Source organism: Aulonocara sp. 'chitande type north' Nkhata Bay, linkage group LG16, assembly GCF_057382095.1.
Source record: "Aulonocara sp. 'chitande type north' Nkhata Bay isolate Kocher_YH1m ecotype deep benthic linkage group LG16, A_spYH_male_GT1.1, whole genome shotgun sequence".
In the NCBI taxonomy this organism is placed as follows: Eukaryota; Metazoa; Chordata; class Actinopteri; order Cichliformes; family Cichlidae; genus Aulonocara; species Aulonocara sp. 'chitande type north' Nkhata Bay.
In genome coordinates, this window is record NC_141359.1 from 10195091 (window position 1) to 10216944 (window position 21854).

Below are 21854 nucleotides of genomic sequence, written 5' to 3' on the forward strand. Positions count from 1 at the left end.
ATTCTTCCATCAGTTATTGCTCATATGAATATTTATTTATGCAATTAACAGTGACATTGGTTTTACATCCATCAGAGGCTCTCCCAAAGACGCATGCATGGAAAAAGCTGCAAACTGTACACAGTGCAAGAGATGCACTGAACTTATTAAGAGAAAGTGAAAAGTCAGTGCAGATAACAGTTGGATCTATTTTCTACAAAGATTTAGTCTGTGCAGCGTTATCGCTCCAACAACGATGATTTACCCCTAACCTGAGGATAAGCACGTCACATATCGCACTACTCAGTCCAAGAGGCCTGCATGTGTGTTGCTGTTCTTTGCCTCTGTTGACAACAGTTCATCCAGTCCACTTTAAACTTGCTTTACTGATTATTTTGTGTTTTTGGAGTGTAAGCCTGTGTACGTCTTTGACAGGACATTCACTGATCACATGGTCAAGATAATTTTCTCTCTGATTAGCCACCGTCTCATTTGGCATTAGCATTGTTCTTCAGGCTCGCTCAATGGGTTTGTCTTTATTAGCACCAAACCCTGTAGCTTTCCTTTTTCCAAAGTACTAACAATTTGTGTGTCTGGTGGCTTTTAGAAAAACTGTGTGTGTGGCGTTAACTGAAATTTGTCAAATATAGCTACAATTACACACTCTACTCTCGCTTACGTTACTTATACTGTAAATTAGTGTGTTTAACTTTAATATAATTAATTTATTACTTAAAGTATGCTTACATTTTTGCTCAATTTACTGTGAATACAGAACAGGCTTGCTGCTGCTGTAAATGTACAGCTTTAAATCAAATCATTGGACATAATTACATCAACCCAGACAGCAGTTACATTTAAAATGTTTATAATACTTCAAATAAATAGTCGGATGCGCATTCACAGCCACAAGCTAACATGACAATAGCTTGTGACATTGACACACCACCACATAAACATTCTGAACAACAAACCAATAAAAAAAAAAAATCCCTCTCACGCAGTTCAAGATGGATCTTTTAAAGCTAATCAGAACTCAGATCATTGAAATCAGCAAAAAGTAGACACAGTTAAAAAAAAAAAAAATACCAAGAAGCCGAGGAAGCTGCAATCAGTGCATTTCTAATAAAAAAAAGAAAAGAAAGAAGGAAAATAAAAAAAACAGAACTTAAAACTGTTGAATTAATATTTTCAGAAAGATATGGAGTGGCCAATCAATGGGCAAAAGCATTCAGCCAAGGCGAATGGTAGCAACCATAAAAAATGATCAGTTTGCATCCACAGGAGCAGCTCTGTGTGTTTGTCTGTTATTCAGTGACATTTTAAAATGTTTTTCCTTTGCTAATGTGTGTTCATATAAAGCATGTCACAGTAGGACTAATTCAAACACATTGCCACATTTCATTGCCTTTTCCATTCTGAGGAGGAGACTAGTAATCATAAGACATTACAGGAACAGGGAACTGCTTATTATAAGTTATTAAAACTGACTTTGTGCCTATAAGGTTCAACTTTATGTAAATCAAAACCCTCCTTAGAAATTAAAGTGAAAAAAGGAGTTATAGGATATTATAGGAAATATCATCAAAATGACTATTTCATCAGATCATCTACACCCTTTCTACTATTGCCTTCCAGTTTGCTTTAGTTCGGTTTGCATACATTACCACCATATTTCAGAGGTAAAAGTCAGTGGCACTGCCCTTTAAAGCCGTCCCCATTTCATATCAGAAGCTGCGTGAACAGCTAGAATTCCTGAGTCTGCTCGCCATCCCTTCTTATCTATGAATCCATTCAAAAGGAGAGTGTCTGGCTTCATGCAGGAGCTGCAGTGTTATTATCATCATAGACAGGAACCTCTAAATCACTCTAAAAATACACTGCAGTCAGGCGGGCGGAGCTGATAGCAAGATGCCCTGGCTGCCTGCCGGATCTTGACAGATTGGCGCGACCGTTGGTAGAGCAGAGCCCCTCTGCTGCACCACACAACCCCCATCTCCCTCCCTTCTGTCACTTCCATCACCTACAGGTACGCTTGAGGCTCCCATAGCAATGTGACACTGCTGACGCAAAGACAGAGGCCTGTCAAAGATACCGTCTCAGAATACTCCTCTAAAGGTCTTGTGCAATAGCTCCTAAATGCAGTGCTTCCTATGTGTTCACAACAATGACACCTCTGCTCTGTCAATCATTAACACTGTTGTGTTGTGAAGCAAATGAAATGTGACACTAACATTTTATATACGGACCTGTTTTCTTCTAAAACAACAAAAGGGTATCAAACCTCTTGTCTATGGTCCAGAAAAGAGGATTTTAATACCAAAAGGAGTTTTGGTGTTTATCAAACATCTTGAACAGAAGACATCCCAGACAACGTATGTTGTGTTAAAATGTCTTGGATTTGAAGATAACAATTTGGGTATTGATCCAAATAGAAATAAAATAGCCCTTAAAATCCTCTGTGATTATTCAATCCTTATGTTCATGACAAAACCTGCAAGTGATACTTCAAAGAACTGGAAATACTGTAGAGTCTTTACCTTACAATATAAAGCACCTTGAGGTGACTGTTGCTGTGAATTGGTAACATATAAACAAAAAGGATTGGACTGGATTAACTGATTGGGGACAAATTGCCCTTCTGTATGTAGAGCAGAAGATCTTAGCGAAAGGCTTTTTTCTTTGTTCATTTTTAAAAACTCCAACTTCTCACGTAGTGAAGGTGTTCTCTGGGTTTTTCACCTCGTCCGCCAACATGAAAACCAATGACAGCGGAGCATTTCTTTGGCCAATCCAATCTAGCAACAAGCTCATCAAATGAATCACCCTCCATCTTCTAATCCCAACTCCAAATTCAAAGCAAAAGAAAATTTAAATGTGCAGATTACTTATGCGTATCCGCCGGACTCTTCTGGGTGCGTTTCTCTAACCTTGAGAAATTCTGCTCGCTCTCATCTTTGGAAATAACCTTGTTATCACACCTGGAAAGTTTCTCTCTCCAGCTCAGCCTCCATCTTTTCGTCTGCCCCTCCCTCGTATACCGAACCATCTGCTTGTGCTCATTCATCACTGTCTTGCTGCGTTCTCCCTAATCTTTCCTTGATCGCTCCATTCAGAACCCAGATTCGCGAACAATCCATTCACGCTTTTTTACATATACATCTCATTAAAAAATTTATTTTTTGTTAATTTGACTCAACATCTTTCCCTACGAACGGTCACCATGCATCTTCCTGTATCATCTCTGTCATGTCCTGTTGCCATGGGTTTTCACGACCTGACTGCTCTGCAGCCTTGATATAAACAACACCAAAGGCATCACATGAAGTTGAATTGGTGCTTCCAGGAGTTGATTTTAGGGTTGCCAGGCGCTGCTTATCAGAGACAAATTGGCCGGGATGACGTTTATTTATTCAGGGAATTATTGCCACTGCCTCGTGCACACAGACCTCGCCAGCTGCAAACCAACACACACTCTCATCAGGTCTCCTGCTCTTTTAACATAGATTCATGTACTCTCCCTTCCCTTTGATACACCACACAGCTTCTCACTACTTCAACTGAACTCCACCCCCCACTCTTCAACATGCTCTCTCCATCTATCACAATTTCACACACCTCTCTCTCCCTCTCCCCCTCCATTATCTCTCTCTCCCTCTCTCGAACACTCACACTCTCCGTCCCAGGCTCCGTGCCGGTTTCATTAGACGACAGGTTTCAGAGGCATGAATTCACACGAGGCACGAAAACGTGATGCCATTATTCAGTCTCCATTCTCCCTGTCTTGTAAACTGTCGGCTCAGGGAGAGTGGGAGATGATTGAGAGCTCAGGTGTGTGTGTTTGTGCGTGTCATGCATAAATTCGCTTGGTTTGGCTCTGAATCGAATGAAAATGGAAGAAAGTGTAGAGGTGATGTGTGGAGATACATACAAAGCATTTGTGTTTCAAGCGTCCGTGTCGTGCCTTGTGTTTCTTATCATGACCTCTACACAACTCTGTGGACATGCAGGTCTAGTTGCAAGTCTACTCTTCTTACTCCTGTACAGACTATTTCTCCCTAACATCCAGGGCTGCCCTCCGAAAGCTGAAGTCAGAGATCCCACATTTAAGTTGCAGTGTGTTTGAGGACGTGTGATGAAGCTGAAATCTGAGGTTTAAGTGTTACCAGAAGAGCCGTTCCCTTTAACAAATCTCTGTATGATGCTGCGTTTACTGACCTACAAGAAAGTAAATAAGGGTCTGGTTCTTGCCAAATTATGAGACCCTTCCTCCCTTCAGTAGAGAAGAGCTGATCCAAACAGAACAAGCTGACAACGTACCATGCTGCTCGAAGCCTGGTACATTTAAATGTCGGGAAAAGTTTTTAAAATTCTAAATGCAAACTCTGAGGAAGAGCTACTCCTACTACTACAACAAACAGGAAATGTGTCTAGTGTTCCACACTGCTGAATCTAAATAACACGTGTTATAGGTGCTTGTTATTCCAGGAACTCATTAAGATAGATGGACACATCAGCCATCTATTTTAATTAACATTGCAGCTAGAGAAGTGCAGGTCATGAAATATTAAGCCGTGGAAGTGCCGAATGCAGCCACATGTAGAACGAGGCAGGCTGTGCAAACAGAGCACTGGGGGAACTATGGGTGAACTGAATAGAGAGTCTAGAGTGTGGAGAACTAATCCGAGCAAATAAAGAGTAAAATTAAGAGCAGAGCAGCAGGATTATGCCGGTTTCAGGACTGAAGAGCAGAGATGAAGATGTGAAGAGCTGCAGAATGAGGTGGATCAGTGTGAACAGTGAGAGGTTGCAGGCAGACGTAGACAAAATCAGAAACTTTAACTTTTCTGATTTGTAAAATGAATAAATCCTCTAAACTTAATCTTAAATACCAGTGTTTTAAATCTAACTTATAATTTGGAAATTATTGTAAAAAGTTATGTAAAATGAACAATTTTACATTTACAGGAAATGCCTTTTGTTGCCACTACGTCTGTTGTTGCAGGATGGGGCCAAAATCTTTCCAGTGGTTTAAAAAATGATATTGAAAATCAAGCATTTTCCTGGGTATCAGTATTGAATTTGAAAGTATCATGACAACCCTGCTCCATTTAAAGAAACAGTATTTTCTCTGGAGTGTTCAGGATACCTGGAAATACTCCAGTTCGACTTTGACAAAGTAGCCGAGTTCAGTTAGTGTCACAGGGATTTAATCTACTATCTAACTCGATCATAAATGGCATCGTTTCTTCACAAATGCTGCAGCTGTTACCAGCAGAAAAAATAATTCCTAACATATATGTGGTGCAATTTTGGGAGACGTGAAATAAAATGAGCTGGAGTCACCAAAGTCAAGATTACCATGATGCCTTTTGCTTTAAAGTGAACCTTTGTTCCAACAAATTTAGCAAGCACAGTTAAAGCGTCCTGCACAGTTCTGGACCGTTTGTCCTCTTCTATGGACCCAGGTCCTGTGTGGCCCTGCAGCCTGTCCTGTAATATACCCAGTGGCAATTAATGAAGCCAAATCAAACTCCCCAAGACAATTCAGACTAGCCTGGCTGGCGATGAGTAACTGGTTACCAACTTATTTGGCAGCAGAATTAAACATCTGCTGTGTTCTGTTTTCTGCCTCAGAGTGTTACTGGTCAGTCTGGGCTTTTCAGCTCTACATGAGCTCCCTGGCTAAACCTCAGCCCGGATGCCCGTTTCCAGGCTCGGTGCCAAAGAGCCTCAGTCGGCACTGGTCTGAGTGTAAAAGTATTTGCTGGCATCCCCTTGCCCCATGTGCAAAGAAAATTAAACAAATAGCTTTGACAACAGTGTCGCTTGTGTTTGCAAATGAAGAGTTGAATGGTCAAAGGATTTCAGCTCAGTTAATGATGACACAATCGAATTAGATAGGCCACCATTATGTGATTATATGACAATATGTGCAACTCTCCTGCACTACGGGCGGAGCTAGGATTATAGGGTTACTGTGAATCCCTATATCACATACATATCCCCACATGGCTACTGTGAGTGTTTGTTTTTCCACCCTTGAGCCTAGTTTGAATACAAAGTTGTAATAAAACTGCTGGTATTATTTTCTGTAATTTGGCCTGGCCTGTCATGGACAGAACACTACAGGTCTGTCTAAAAGAACACGACTCAGAACTGAATATTAACTCAGAAGAAAGAAGAAAACAGATTCAGCAAATTTGATCTACACTACATTTTCCATATCCAACAGACAAGTTATACAAAGTTTAGATAGGTGTCTATGCTCTTTTGGTGACTGTGCTAATTTTTGTGAAAAATAATTTAAAAAGGTAATAAAATAAGAGATGTGAGATGTGAACAATGTTCCTTAGCACTGCAATCAAGTTAAAAAAAAATGTCTTCTTGTCAAGAGGTAATAATCGCCCACAAGGACAATGGAACCAGAAAAACATCTGCAAAGCGTATTTTTCATCACTCCATTTTATTAAATCTTAATGACTAAAAAGGTCATCTAAATGATCCATCTGCTCAACCCTCTACACCACAGACTTCAGCCACTGCACAGAGACATGCCATCTTCAGAAGTTTTCTGATGACTCTGCGGTGGTTGGATGCATCAGCAGGGATGATGAGACAGAGTACCGGGCTGTGGTCGACTCCTTTGTCACGTGGTGTGAGCAGAATCATCTGCAGCTCAACGTGGCAAAGACCAAGGAACTGATCGTGGACTTCAGGAAGACCAGGAAACACTTGACCCCTGTTTCAATCCAGGGGGTCAGTGTTGACATTTTGGAGGACTATAAATACCTTGGAGTACACATTGACAATAAACTGGACTGGGCTAAAAACACCACAGCACTTTACAGGAAGGGCCAGAGTCGTCTCTATTTTTTGAGGCGACTGAGGTCCTTCAACATCTGCCAGAAAATGCTGAGGATTTTCTATGAGTCTGTGGTGGCCAGTGCGATCCTCTATGCTGTTGCATGCTGGGGGAGCAGGCTGAGGGTCGCAGATGCCAACAGACTTAATAAACTGATCCGTAAGGCCAGCAATGTTGTGGGGATGGAGCTGGACTCCCTCAAGGTGGTGTCGGAGAGGCGGATGCTGTCCAAGATAAAGACAATGTTGGATAACACCTCCCACCCACTCCATGACATGTTGGTCAGTCACAGGAGCTCGTTCAGTGAGAGACTGAGATTACCGAAAAGCACCACTGAACGACACAGGAAATCATTCCTGCCTGTGGTCATCTCCCTGTACAACGCATCCACTTAACACACTGTTTGCTGCTACAACTACACATGTTTCTTTTCCAAATATTTATTTATAAGTGACTTATGTATGTATGTATGTATATATATGTATATATTGTACTATTCTTAGTTAGCGTATTGTCTGTCTTGTCTTAATGTTGGTTTAAAATGGAGCACTGTAACAAAAAATAATTTCCCCCAGGGATCAATAAAGTATTCTGATTCTGATTCTGATTCTGATATGGGCGTTAAGCGGGTTACTAGGGCAATTATCGCAGCCTTTCTTGTACAAAGTTACTGCAATCTAGCCTTTCAAAAGCTCAATTTATGTTTCGTGAGTCAAAGTCTCCTTTGTTTAAAACACAAAGCATAATGTCAAATGTGGGTCTTTGTCACTGACAGACAAAAAAAAAACAAAAAAAACCCAACAAAGCTGAGGAAAGTCATCTGTATGAAAAGAGAACGTTGGCCAAGATGTGTAAGTGTGGGCAATGGGGAGGAAAGAGGAGTGTGACCTTTCCTGAAGTATTTTAGTTAAATAAAAGGTCAGCAACTCCTACAAAATCTAAATGGTATGCACATGAAATTTTCTGGGAGACAGAACTATACAACCAATTTATCTGAAACAAATTCACATCAAAACAACTGGGCCGCCGAGTACAACTTTTTCACAGCTTTGCACTGCCACCAAACCTCCCTGCACTGTACTGAATCAGATCCCTTTAACAAAAAGTAACAACCCGACTGGTTCCAATGAGCCCAAACCAATTATTCAGCAGCAGTTATACAACCTTGATCATCATCTGCTCACATTGATGGCAGACAATAAAAATGCCAAAGCCTGTGGGTACAAACCTACAAGGTGATGTTTTGTTTAAGAACCTTCCCCTTTTTCTTCTCTGTTTGAGAGGCTTATGCACATTCCTGCTGGACTCAGCAGCAGGCAAATCCTTCTGTTTCCTGCTGTCCAACTCGCCACTGGCAGCCCTGCTGAAAGTTTAATCTGAAAGGGAGGCTCACATTAATGTTCTGAAGAAGATTTGATGCCTTGTTTGGGAGCAGAATTCAGGTCTTACTCTTCACTCTCTTTTCACATTGTAACTGTTCCAAAGCCTGTCAGGGTAGGAATTATGTAACAAGCTCAGTCATAAATAGAAGTACCAATTAATTCTAGCAGGTACAGATCAGATCTGAAGTGGTGTCAAGAGGTTACAATTACTAATAATACATTTTTAGAAGCCATAAAAAATGCATTTAACCTTAACCACTAATGTAAGAATTTCCATTTGTTTTCATGGTTATGTTTCACTGCTATCAGATTACAATATATCCAATAACTTACTAATAACTTACTTCCAACTCGGCAAATCAAGTCCATTTGGCAGGTGACTCTGTGGAATATAGTGATGGTTACTGCTCTAACTACAGCCTGACATCATGAACCTGTGATTCCAGAAACACTAAGAATTTCAGTGAGCAAATTTGCCACCGTTACCACTGTGAACCTGAAATGTGCAGACAAGCATGGCAACAGTAACTAAGAGGCATGGAGCTTAGTGAAGCATCAGCTGGATTTCTCTCTGTCTTCCCCTCCACAATCCCTGATCTCTGCTTCACGCTCTTCCTCTGCTTCCTATTCTGCTGCAGAAAGCAGTCTCGAGTCTTTGGGCCATCATTAGGAAGCAATCATCAGGCAAACCTTTCACCCCACTCCACTCTTTCTTACTGTCTCAGTCATCAACACATCCAAGCATACAACGTGCAAGCTTTGGGAGTGAAATGCCTTCAGTTAAACATGCATGGCTTCTCATCCAACATGGAAAATCACTTCTGTTACTAAGTATTAACCAACAGAATATTAGTTTCCCATTATTTCCAAAATATGAGATGAGTAAGAGTTTCCTTTTACAAACAAACAGAATAATTTTTTTTTAAAAAAGCTTGTGTTATAAACTCTCGGCACTGTCAAGTAAATTTTCCTACTTGAAGCACACATGACCGTGAACAAAGTAACCTAGCTAAACTGTGGTTGTTTGGAGGTAAAACTGATAGTGTCTCATCAGTTTTACCTGTACACGAGAGATGTGTCTGCAAATAAAATGTAGAAGGTGAGTGATAATGACACCCTGTCAGGTGAAATGTTAGGAAGGTATTTATGTATGCAAAACAGATCTAAGTTCGGCGACTCGCCTATGAACAGTAAGGGTTTGGCTGACACCGTTTTACACTTACGAGCACCAAACTAAGACCATGGTAATAGTGCCATAAGATTTCTGGAATCAACCCTCATGAAAAAGGCAACAACAGTGAGGAGTTTTGGATAATAGCTTACAGCTGACAGCATGCTGCATCCATAAAAAGATAACTAAGGAAGTACTAGAAGTAGGCTCTGTGGGTTATTCAATATCTTGCGATCAATGCTGACAATACACCCAGAGCAGCACAAGATGCATCGCATTGCTTTTGTTTGTATACAGAGACTTTATGGACATGCACAAATACTCTAACATATCACGAATACCCCAAAAGGTGTATTCAGTTCATTTGGACGTAGTGTTTATAGTGGGAGAAACGTTCAGCTGACTGCAGGCTTCCCCAGCCTTATAAACAGTACTCATGGTCGCTGATCAATGATCTTTGATTAATGATCAACGCACTTTGATTGGTGGTTGATCAATGGTCATGACAATTTCCATATTAATGATCAAGGAACTGACCTCATAGCCAAACAGTCAAGGCACACTTTGGTACAAGAACTCAGTTTATGGCACTAGATATTACTTATTTAATATCTGCACATAAACATGTTATTTTGCTTACTGATCATGAAGCCATCACATAAAGGCATGTAAGCAACAGGGTCAAGTAAAGTTACATGACACTGAGTGGAAGTGGTCATTACATCATCCACACAAACCCAGCAGAGATAATGTGAGAAGGAATGAAAATCCAGTAGCTCTACAGAAGATTACATGGCTGAGTCTACTGATTAGCAAAGCTTGAAATCAAAGTAGGGTTTGATCTGGTATTTTTACAGGACTCTGAAAGTGACTGAAGCCAAAGAGAACCTACTGGTACACAGAGGGCCTGTAGATAGTCTTCTAAACCCCCCACCCCCAAATGACTCGTATACTGAAAATCCTGTAATAATTCTTTTTGCTTTACTTGAATGCAGTAATTTATGAGCTTTAATGCCATTAAGAAAAGCAGCAAAACAAAGAAACAGCATCAAATGCTTTTGAGATTACAACCGAGAATGTGTTGTTGAAAACTGAGTTTAAAGTGACAGATCATCTCTGTGGGCAAACAACCAAAGTAATCTTGTAATGGAAAAAGCATGCTATGAATAATGAGGCAGCTCTCTCCAGTACTGAGCTGACAGTGGATCCAGGTGTCCAAGCCTCATCCCCGCTTTGCATCATCCCCATCGCCTCCAACCTAACAGGCCTCTAGCAACAACATGCCTGAGGCTGTCTGTAATATCATTTACTGTGAGCGTGTCAAACTGCCGCTGGGGAAAAGCCATGGGGATGAGATATGAGCAAATCTCCACTTGCAGGTTTAGATGAAAATCGCTGGACTGCAAAACCAATAAAGCAATAACAGCCACTAGACAGAGTATGGATGGCAGGCCTCAGACTCACCACTGAACTCCCTCGCGTGTCGCGAAACGAGACTAAAGCCGCTGAAATTACTTCAAAAAGCCACAAATTAAATCTATAGAAAGTAGCAACCCTAAGAAACAACACTCCTCAATTTCTACTGCAAGTAGGGCTACAACGATTCCTTGGCATCATCGATGACGTCGACTACAACAAATAGTCGACATTTACATTGTCAATGTGTCGTATACTAATACCACGTAAATGCATGTTTGTAACTGCAATACACTACAGGAAGCTATGGGGGCAGTATCGCCTCCATCGTCTGCCAAGACTGGAGTCAAAACGAATGAAAAAGATCGCACTGCAAACGCAAAGCACGAGGACGGAAAAAAAATTAATTGTCTACATGACTGTTACCGCATCATCATTTCTAATTCTGTTTTGTTCTGTTTTAGTAGTATTAGGCACAGGCATATACTAGTTTTAAAAAAATCCAGTGTATTTGCTACTTTTGTCTTACAGAAAGGTCATGAGTTATAGTGGCTTGAACTGTGTAGACAAAGGATGTGTTTGGATCTGAAGTCAAAAATCAACTCAGCTCATCTCAACAGAATAGGGTGGAAAAATAAATGCATCGGCATCAGCGCGAGGCAGAGGAGACAAGGTTATCTGAGGCACAATGGGAGCCCTGGTCCACTTGTTACCATTCTGGCCAGCCCTCTTCTCTCAGGACAGATTAAGGCTGAGCTGGAAGGCATGCAGTGAGCACAAAGAGCTTTACGCATTTTCTTTTTTAACAGCTGCATGGAGAGCATGTTAAATAGAAGCTAGCTGTATACAAACTGTTATGTATGTAATGCTTTTGTCGGGAACAGAACGCTTCTCAGTTCTAGCCTGAAACGGGACGATGCCGCGCTCGCTTGGTCGGAGATGAGAAATCTTTCCACATTGCCCTCCAGTCAAGAAGTCAGGTTCAGAATTCAAGTTTAAAGAAATGCAAAGGGATACTTTTTATCCCAACGTGCAGTGCATCAGGGTCTAGCAAAATATGAACGTGGTTTAAATCCATAACTCGCACTATTTTCATCCAGTCAGCCAGACTTTTGGATGTCTGAGTCCCCCGTGTTAAAAGCAGTCAATGTCAGTAATAGCTAACACAGCAGGAGGTCCACTGCATCTCTCAAATACTGCTTTTTCTTTCTGCATTCTGCACTCTCTCCAAATCACACCAAAACACAATCAATACCGCCTGTAAGAAGACAGGATACGCCTCATCAATAATGGAAGTGTGTTTTGTGAGGAGCGCAATGCTTGATTTTGCCTTGTGTCTTGCTTGTATTTTATTGGCCACCCAGTGAATAATAACAGCATCTATCCAGAGTCAGCTATTACAAGGCGGCAGGGGAAAACCACCCAGACAGACACAATGATAAAACACAAAAGGACATGCTGCAGATGAACAGTCAGACACACATGAATACTAACAAATGGAAGTGCGCACACACACACAAGCAGCATCTATCTACCATTTAGCAGCAGCTCATAAAATAACAGAGGCGCCTCCGGCCAATTTGCCAGACGGAACGTTCCAATTTGACACAAACGCCTCATAAGCATGCACCCTCACACCACACACACACACGCACATAAACGCACACATCCAGCAACATTAGCATAAACACACAAGTCAAGCTGGCAACTCAAACAGATAAACAAGCACAAAGCCACATTTTCACAGGTATAAGCTCACAGTATCCAATGAGTTAAATCATTATTGGCAGTGATTATTACTAACACATCTATCGATATTAACCATAGCTCTCCTCATCTTTTCACCATTTACTTTCGTAATTCAAATGAATCAAACACGACACAAAGGCAAAGGCTGCAGCCTACACAGTCATCCCATCCAGCTATTGTTTAGCAGGTTATGTGCTAATTGCGTCTTCTTTACAAAGCTGTGACAGAGGGCTGGATAGCTCTGGATAGCTGTGTGCCTACTTCATCAACTCTGAAAGCCATAGACCACAGATGAAGACATGCAATTGACTAATAACACAAGGAGGTACAAGAAAAAGCTTGGGAACGCTTTGAAATAACCTGGATTTCTCTATTGATTACTGACAGAATGTGACCACCTAAGACAACTGTGGATATGCACCATCTGAACTAATAGCACACAGGCAGTTTGAAGTGGCCAAAGCAAAACTGTAGAGATGCAAGAAGCCTGAAAATGCTACACGTATATTTCTAACATTCTGGCTGCAACAGAAGCATATTTCATTTCTAAAGCATGGCAGAGGCTTGGGTTTGATTTGCTGACTCTGAGCTTGGTTGGCTTTCAGCACTGAAGAGAACACTGAATTACACACTGCATCAAAAAAGCTCAGGGGCACCCATAGTACACAAACTACTTTTCCGGGATCCACCATGATCTGACTCACATGAAGATCTGACCATTTTTATACGTAATAAAATGAGAGATCTTCATAGCTCCAAAGGATTCACAAATGTACAAATGCCTTACAGCAACATCAAACATGAGCACGTATGAAAAACAGCTTTGCTAGCGCAATCATTTTGCCCATTTATCAATTAAGAGAACTATTTTCAGAACTTTTGGTTCATAAAGATACCAGTAACATTTTCTATATCAGAAATTTGGACAACCTTGCTGACAAAAATTCCGTCTTAACTGGGCACTGGTTATTTAAAACTACTATTATTTCTTCACTTCAGCAGCTTCTGTTTTTTAAAATGCCTCAGGCACGAGCTAAGCCAGGTATAAATATTGTATTTGTTACAAGAATGAACTCAAGAACCTTTGTGCTCTCTGAGCTCTCGGGGAACTGAGGACTCAGTTAGCTGGGCTGCACTCGTACTAATAGATTTACAGTGTATAACCAACAGGTCAAATTAGCCAGGCAACCCGGCCAATCAAAGCAATCTGTGCTTTTAGGGAGGAGGTTTTTAAGAGACAGAAGCTAAAACTGAGCATTTCTGGTACAGGATATGAAGAGCTATTGCAACAGATAACAGAAGTAAAAAAAAAAAAAAAAAATTCTGAACAAGCATCCAAACATATCCCAAAATAAAATGATAAATCTGCAACTGAGCATAATACGAGCACTTAAAGTTTGCATAGTTATGAACTTGCAGACTATTCACAGCCAAAATTTATCAGCTCCCATTTGCCCAAAGGAGCTTTGCAGTGAGTTTTAGCCCCCTGCATAGCCTGTCTAGCCTGCAACTTTAGTGTTTTGGTTAATTGGCGCAGTTCTTAGTGGGCGGTCCTTCTCAGTCAATAAGTTCTAAAAAGCCTCTGTACACTTCAGACTACACAGCAAGCAGCAGACAGGCAGAGTGGAGCATCAGCTGCTGAAGAGCCAGATAGTTTTGTACAAGTGCTGGCAGAGACCAAAAAAGAAAGACTTCACAGACTTCCAAACATAGATAGAGATAGATAGTTTAAGCTATAATTCAGTCATTTTAACATTTTATATGAATCGTTTCTGTAAAACATATTTAATTTGAACAGCAGGTAATGTTGTTAATGTTTTGAAAATGTACAAAATGTTCAACTACAACGAGTGTAGTGGCTGGATCACTGTGATCATCATAGATGGCAGATAAAGAGGTGCATACCAATAAACAAATCCCGATTGTCTCTCCTTGTACAAAAAAGAATTTCTCACCAAGCATTATCAGCTACACTGTCTAATTTTAAACCTAACACTACAACTTTACTGTGATAAGGCTGACACATTGGAGTGTTAGCCCAACAGTGAGATTATTTGAGTGTTTATTGCTCACTAACAAAGTGCAGATCTATGCACTAAATAAAGACTTGTTAAATATCTGCAGTATCTCAAATACATTTAGATTTCTCCTGTTCGTCACGTGCATCCTCTTGTTGCAGCCTCAGCGATCCTATGCTCGTGTTTGCAAACATTTTTTTCCCCTAATGTGATATGCATCCTGCTGGAGGCACTATCGCATGACCTTGTCCACAAGAGAAGGAGCCGTGTGTGTTTGTCTGAGTGTTAGGAAGATGGTGTGTGTGTGTGTGCACATCACGCATGCATCCAAGTGCGACTTATGACTGTGTGAGCAAACTGCCGATGGGTAAAGGCGGCAGTATCTGGCTTACCAAAGATATTTGTGGAATGTCCTTTCTTGGCGATGGGCTTTAGCTCGTTGTGACCCCAGCCGTACTGTCTGTAGCTGTCCCAGGCATGTTTCATCATCTAAAAAAAACAAACAAACAAAAAAAACAGTATGTTAGAAGAAGCAAAGTCCTTTGACACGTGTGACATCACTGTCACAAAAAACAAAAGGGACACAATCATACAGTCATCATGGTGGTATGATTTCAAGTTGCACTGATATAATTTTCATTTGAGCATTACATTGGTTTATTTACAGCAGCTGTTGTAGCCTGGGTTAGTTGTCATAGGAACATGAAATCCACCAATCAATTCAATGCAAAACAATAGTGTTTTTCTACACACAGGCCCAATGGCAAAGCCTCGTCTTCTCTCTATATATATCATTATATTGCATTACTTCCTTTCAACCAATCATACAGACATCGGTCCACTGAACAGAGAAGAATAAGACTCTACTTTTCATATGAGCTTTGAAAAGAGGCTGGAAAAGAGGAGACTCGGGGAGGGAGGGAAGGAGGATAAAAAGAGCAAGAGATTGGGAGATGAGCCCTGACATGGAGGCTGATGCTGTGAAGAGGCGCTCCAGGGCAAACAGAGAAGATGACACAGCCAAGGGAGGAAAGAGTGCCAGCTTTTACTGAATCAGTGCTGCTCTCTATCCATTTCAAAACACCTCCTCCCCTTTGCAACTCTTACACATGTGGCATCGACAACAGAAAAAAGAAGAAGGCACATTTCCTGTTCATGTGGCCGTGTATTGTATATCACAGTCTCATTTATATGGATATCTGCTGATTTCTTGCCCTCTGTTGCAGTCTGTCTACATGACTGTTACCTCATCATCATTTCTGGTTAATGATGATCTCGGTTTTGACAAAGTGACTAAGATGTAGAGCTCTTCCCAATACCAATTGAAAGTTGGGGTTTCCCCAACTACAAGCTACAAAATTTACAAAAATGACAAAGTGCATCTCTGGCCCATAAAATATAGACCTGTCATTTTACGGCCACCAAGCTACACCAGTTTCCCTCTCTGTCCAACAGCCTGCCTCTTTATGCCACCATGAGCATCCAAATCCTCTTCCAACTTTCTCTCTCCTTGGAGCAGGCATGCAGCCAAGCTAATAAAGACAAGGGCCAGAAGTTTCATTGTGTTCTTGGCTTCGTGGCTTTCCATGACGCACTCCGTTCACGCACCGAGGATTATAAATCAAATTAATACGCACCGGGACATGGACACTTAAACGTTGGCTGACTCCCTCTGATATGTGTTGATTGGACGCTTCATCAAATTCTGATTGGCTCATATGCCAAGGACAAGCGCTGCAGTGCGGGGAGCTTGACAATGTTGACAAACTGCTTATTTAAAGGACCTTGGAATACTAATTGGACATTAGGCTACAAAATTCAGTGATTGATTCTGACAGCTACCGCTTGCCATCACAGTATCTTGGGAGATACATGCAAAGGATTGGGGGGAAGGGGGTGGATGGGCTTGCACTGACCCAGTGGCTGATGCACTCTACAATCAGAAGTAAAGCTCCTCAGTAATTTGCTGCAGAGAGGAAATAGCAGCCAAAATGAACACTCCTGTGACCTGTATTCATCAATATCCCTATGAAAGGGCACTGCAGGATGCTAGAAGGTGGCTATTAGCACCAAAGATATTATTATTATTATTATTAGGCTTTATGTTGTACTATGTAGTTCAGAGTAGGGAGCAGGAAATTCTGTTAAATTATCCATGTTCTTGTTCCACACTTCAAGTGTTGCTGGAATTAATCTGTTCATGGACACCTTCATAAGAACTTGAAATATCAATTTCATAACGGAAAAAATGAAAACGTTTTGTGTTTAAGCCAAACTGAACACAAAGCATCTAACACCGTGATAAACTGTGCAACAAAGGGTATGTTTAAGTTAATAAACCGTGTTCCCACCCACACTGCACCAAAGATTCCTCCACAAAACGTGCCGTGACACACGCCTTTACCTCTAGTCAGTGCTGCTGGTGATTACTTCTCTTTTCAGTTAGTACCCACTGTGAATTACTACATCTCGGAGTGTGGAGACATCCAACAGCTTGTGGTGTAGGATAAGGGGAGCCTGTTCAACTCTTCAGAGAAGCACCAGTAGAAACACAACGCTGTCGTTTCACATGATTCATCTTTTCTGTGGCAGCTGCTTATACTTATACTATTATCTTGCATATACTTTTAGTTTTAAAATCCCACTTCTATGCTATTTTGCATTTTCCCCCCCTCCAACCCTTCGATTTGAACTGCAACGAATGGACAAGCTAATGTTTTCCTAAGTTTTTTTTATTGGACAATGGCAATTTGTTTAAACCATTACTTACAAGATAAGAGGATTTTTCCCCCTAAAAAAAAAGTATAAATTTGTAGCTTTCTCATTTGGAGTCTAGGCTGAATCTTACTATCTGCAAGTCTACCAGATCCTGCCTCATTAGTACTTGTCATGACTTGGTAAACATCCTACTGCTTTTTTGTTCTGCCAGGTCTGAAGAACAAACTACTTCAGAAAATGCAGAAAAATATAGCATTTATCCAGGTATAACAGCCTGATGTGTTTGTTGTTGCATTGTTTTTTCTTTTTTCTGCTGAAGACCGAAAACTGAAAGCTGCAATATGATGCAAGAGGTAGTACATAAGCGTTTTATTTATTTATTTATATCCGTTATCTGTCCAAGTATACATCTCACAGATTAAAAATCTCTTTTTCTAAGGGAGTTTAGAGACGAGGAGGAAAATGTTTCGCGTTTGGAAACAGCTCATCAGAAAATGTCTTCACTCACGATGAATTATTATTGCGATTTTGGCGAAATGCTGAGTATTGCAACAACATACATTTATCATCTTTTTAAGCTGTAAATTATGTCCTCAAAGTTAGACTGTCAAAATTTTGTTTATCCGATAAAATAAACATAATGTTATCTTACTTGGTTATTTTTTTTGCAACAAAATGGCATTAGCAAGTATACCAATACTGCAACCAAAACCTGCCATAAATGTTTATCACAGTCTGCAACTAATGAGGTCAAGTTGGGAATTATGTGCAATCTGTTTCTGATAATGCAGCAATTAACTGATAACTCGTTGAAGCTAAGTGTGCCCAGTGTTGGATGCTCTTTGAGTTGAGCCGGTTTCATGCAAGTCTGTTCAACTAACGTCATCTCAGGATGACTGTGCATGGGATGAGCCCTCTTGTTCATAGTATTCATTCAACTATTTAAATGTATTTTTTGAAATACTGATATTTGGTGTATCAGCATCCCTTGACATGTATCAAGATATGGCACGTCAATCCAGAACACCAATAAAGGGAGACAGTAGCACTGTCAAGAAATATGAATATGTCTGTATGTTCATAGGCATCTTTTGTTTTGTAACCATTATTTCTGAATGGCTATATTAGCCAGTGATCGAAGCGCTCACTTGTAGTATAGAGAATTTTTAGAAACAATCTCCTGGGAATTTCTCCTTATTTTTCCAAATCCAGGCCATTTTTTAAAAATTAAAAAGTCATTAGTCATAAACTGGATCATCATCAATCAGCACACTCGTCTCAGTAAGGCAGCTTGTCCCCATTTCAACTGCATAATGAAACACATTCACACATGGTTTCAGTGTCTGAAGACCAACTTAATAAAATCGTGTCTTGTTGTGTTCTGTGCCTAAGGATCGGGAAACCTGTGACTGAAGGTTTTTATTATCGCCCTCTACAGTGTTTTGCTTATTTTCATGCTTCCCAGTTTCTATACTGCAACTGCAAAAGTATTAATCATGCAACATTATACACTCCAGCTCACTCTGGAATGAACTGGCAGCCCAAGAGTGGCCCTGTGTTATTAAGGTCAGAGCCAGAGAGAGATTAAAAACCTCTCTTTCCCTCCCACACCTTATCAACTGATGAGCTTGAAAGTAAAAAGTGAAGTCTCACACACGGTGCAGGGTCCAATGGAAAAGGCAGTGGTATTTCTCATTTGAGGAATTTATTTGGCCAGCCCACAAAAAAGATTTGTCTTTCCATTTTGGTTGAGGGAAAAAAAAAAATGTAAAAAGCAGTCCGAAGTGTAAAAGTATTTAAAAGGTTAAAGCAAATAGTGAGAAAATGTTCCACTGTGAGATACACTACCAGTCAAAACCTTCTAATTTAATGGTTTTTCTTTATTTTTACTACTTTCTACATTGTAGATACATACTGAAGACATCAAGTATAAGAAGAAAGATATATGCAAAGAAAAAAATGCTAAATAACTCTCAATATGTCCTATGTTTTAGATTCCTGAAAGTAGCCACCCTTTGCTTTGTTGACAGCGCTGCAAACCCTTGGCCTTCTGTCAGTAAGCTTCATGATGTAGTCACCTGAAATGGTTTCACTTCACAGGTGTGCCTTGTCAGAGCTTATTTCTTGCCTTCTTAATGGGGTTGGGAGCATCAGTTGTGTTGTGCAGAAGTCAGGTTGGTGCACAGCTAACAGCCCTTTTTGACGAATGTTAGATTTCATATTATGGCAAAAACCAATCAGCTAAGTAAAGAGAAACAACAGTCCATCATTACTTTAGGAAATGAAGGTCAGTCAGTCTGGAAAATTGCTAAAACTTTGAATGAGGAGACTGGTGCAAATCAGGCCTTTATGTTCAAACAGCTGCTAATAAACCACGACTAAGGAAAAGCAACAAGCAGAAGAGTTTGTTTGGACCAAGAAACATGAGGAATGGACATGTGATGAAAACCTGATGGAAGACCTGTGCTTTGGTCTGATGAGTCCAAATTTGAGATCTTTGGTTCCAGCTGCCTTTGTGGGACGCAGAAAAGGTGAACGGACACTCTCTACACGCATGGTTCCCACCGTGAAGAATGGATGAGGACGTGTGATGGTGTGGGGGTGCTTTGCTAGTGACACTGTTGGGGATTTATACAGCATGGCTACAACAGCATCCTGCAGCGACATGCCATCCCATCCGGTTTACGTTTAGTTGGACCAACATTTATTTTCAATACGACAATAACCCCAAACACACCTCCAGACTGTGTAAGGGCTATTTGACCAAGAAGGAGAGTGGCCTCCACAGTCACCTGACCTAAACAAGATGGTTTGGGATGAGATTGACCACAGAGTGAAGGCAAAAGGGCCGACAAGTGCTCAGCATCCCTGCGAACTCCTTCAAGACTGTTGAAAACTATTTCAGGCGACGACCTCATGAAGGTCATCAAGAGAATGCCAAGAGTGTGCAAAGCAGTAAACAAAGCAAAGGGTGGCTATTTTGAAGAATCTAAAATATAAAACATGTTTGGAGAAATGTCCCACTTTTTTCACTACATAATTCTGTATGTATTCATTCATAGTTTTGATGCCTTCAGTGAGAATCTACAATGTAAATAGTCATAAAAATAAAGGGAAACCATTAAATGAGAAAGTCTGTCCAAACATTTGACTGGTAGTGTATGTAATAAATTACTGCAGCTTTGTATGAATCTCTCAATATGTAATGCATTTAATGCTGCTCCAGAGTCAAGAATGCAAAATAAAACCCTGATCTCATGGTAAATGGGCATTATTAAGACTGAAATGTGTGAAAACAGTCGGCAACCAATCTGTATTCTTACATAGACATAAAATTGTAAATTTATCCCAAAGACACGATGTCTTCTTAAATGTTCTTTATTCACAGAATCCAACTCCCTAAATCAAGACAATTAGCTGTCTTAGTCAAAAAGGCAGGTTTGGCTCCATCTTCATGGGTCTACACAATGTGTTAAAAGCTATGACCTTCACAATGGCAACCTGGTAGGCTGTTTGTGCCTGCCCTACACAAGAAGCACAATGTGCCCGTGGCCATTTCTTACCCAAAGTACCAGCAGCCATCATTCCGACACCCTTTATGGCTCATGTGCCGCAGTCTCATACACACAAACACAATTACAATGTATTTGTGTTTGCCCTGTGGTTGTCATGGACAACCACAGGGCAATGAAATATTCGTAAATCTCTCTCTAGCCAGCGGCTGCAACCAAGGCCATTACTCGAGAAAAAAATAATGTATATTAAAAAAATAATACAAAATAAATTATTTTTAAAAAAAAATCAGCTCAGCTCACACAGAAGTGGGACACAATGACAAGCTTTTGGAGGTTTGGGGAGCTGGAGAGTTATGTGCTGCTTAGAGTGACCTCCAGAGTCAGTCTGACTGATTTAAAGCACCCGTCTGCCTGCCCTCATCTTTCTCATCTCCTTCCAACTCACCCCATGGAGGCCTCGTATCTGGCTTAACGGAAGTCCTTTCAGAAGACGCATTAGGGTGGTAAGAGTGTGACATCTGAATTGCCTCTTGCAGTAAATACATTCATGGCACTTAAGCAGAGGGTGGCAATAAATTCCCCATGAAATTGAGGCAGTAAAAAAGTCAAGATAGGCTGTTTTCAAGCAGCTCTGAAGCCAAGAGTTCAAGAGATGGTGGCTCATAATATGGTTACCTCTGTGTTATGTATGGAACCTCCATCCAAATCAAACAATTCCCCCCATCATGACGACAATCCTATCAATCTCTGGACAAAAATCAACGGGCGCCATGTTTCCAGGAGACAATGAGCATGTCTCAGAAGCCAGATTTTAATCCAAATGGTGATTGCAAGTTATTAAAGGCATTTATCAACAAGTAGAGATTACTAAACTCTTATTATAGTGAATTAAATGACTATCAGCGAGAGTAAGGCTTCCAGGTCCACCGGGAAGACAATGGCACCCTCTCACAGCAGCAGCCTCCCTCAACAGGACAACAAGCGACAATCCAAAAGCTTTTCCTGAACAGATTAAGGTGCTGATCTTGCCAAACTCCAAAC

The 21854-nt window shown here is 40.7% G+C and overlaps 1 protein-coding gene across 4 annotated transcripts in view; it reads right to left on the reverse strand.

Annotated features, from left to right (window-relative positions):
• The window catches only part of man1a2 (mannosidase, alpha, class 1A, member 2), a 147996-nt gene that overhangs the window by 80767 nt on the left and 45375 nt on the right, over nt 1-21854 (reverse strand). For all 4 annotated transcript variants that reach the window (XM_086265801.1, XM_086265803.1, XM_086265802.1 and 1 more), the window contains exon 4: nt 14973-15069. In XM_086265801.1, the coding sequence (XP_086121927.1) occupies nt 14973-15069 (97 nt within the window). The remainder of the gene's footprint in view (nt 1-14972; nt 15070-21854) is intronic.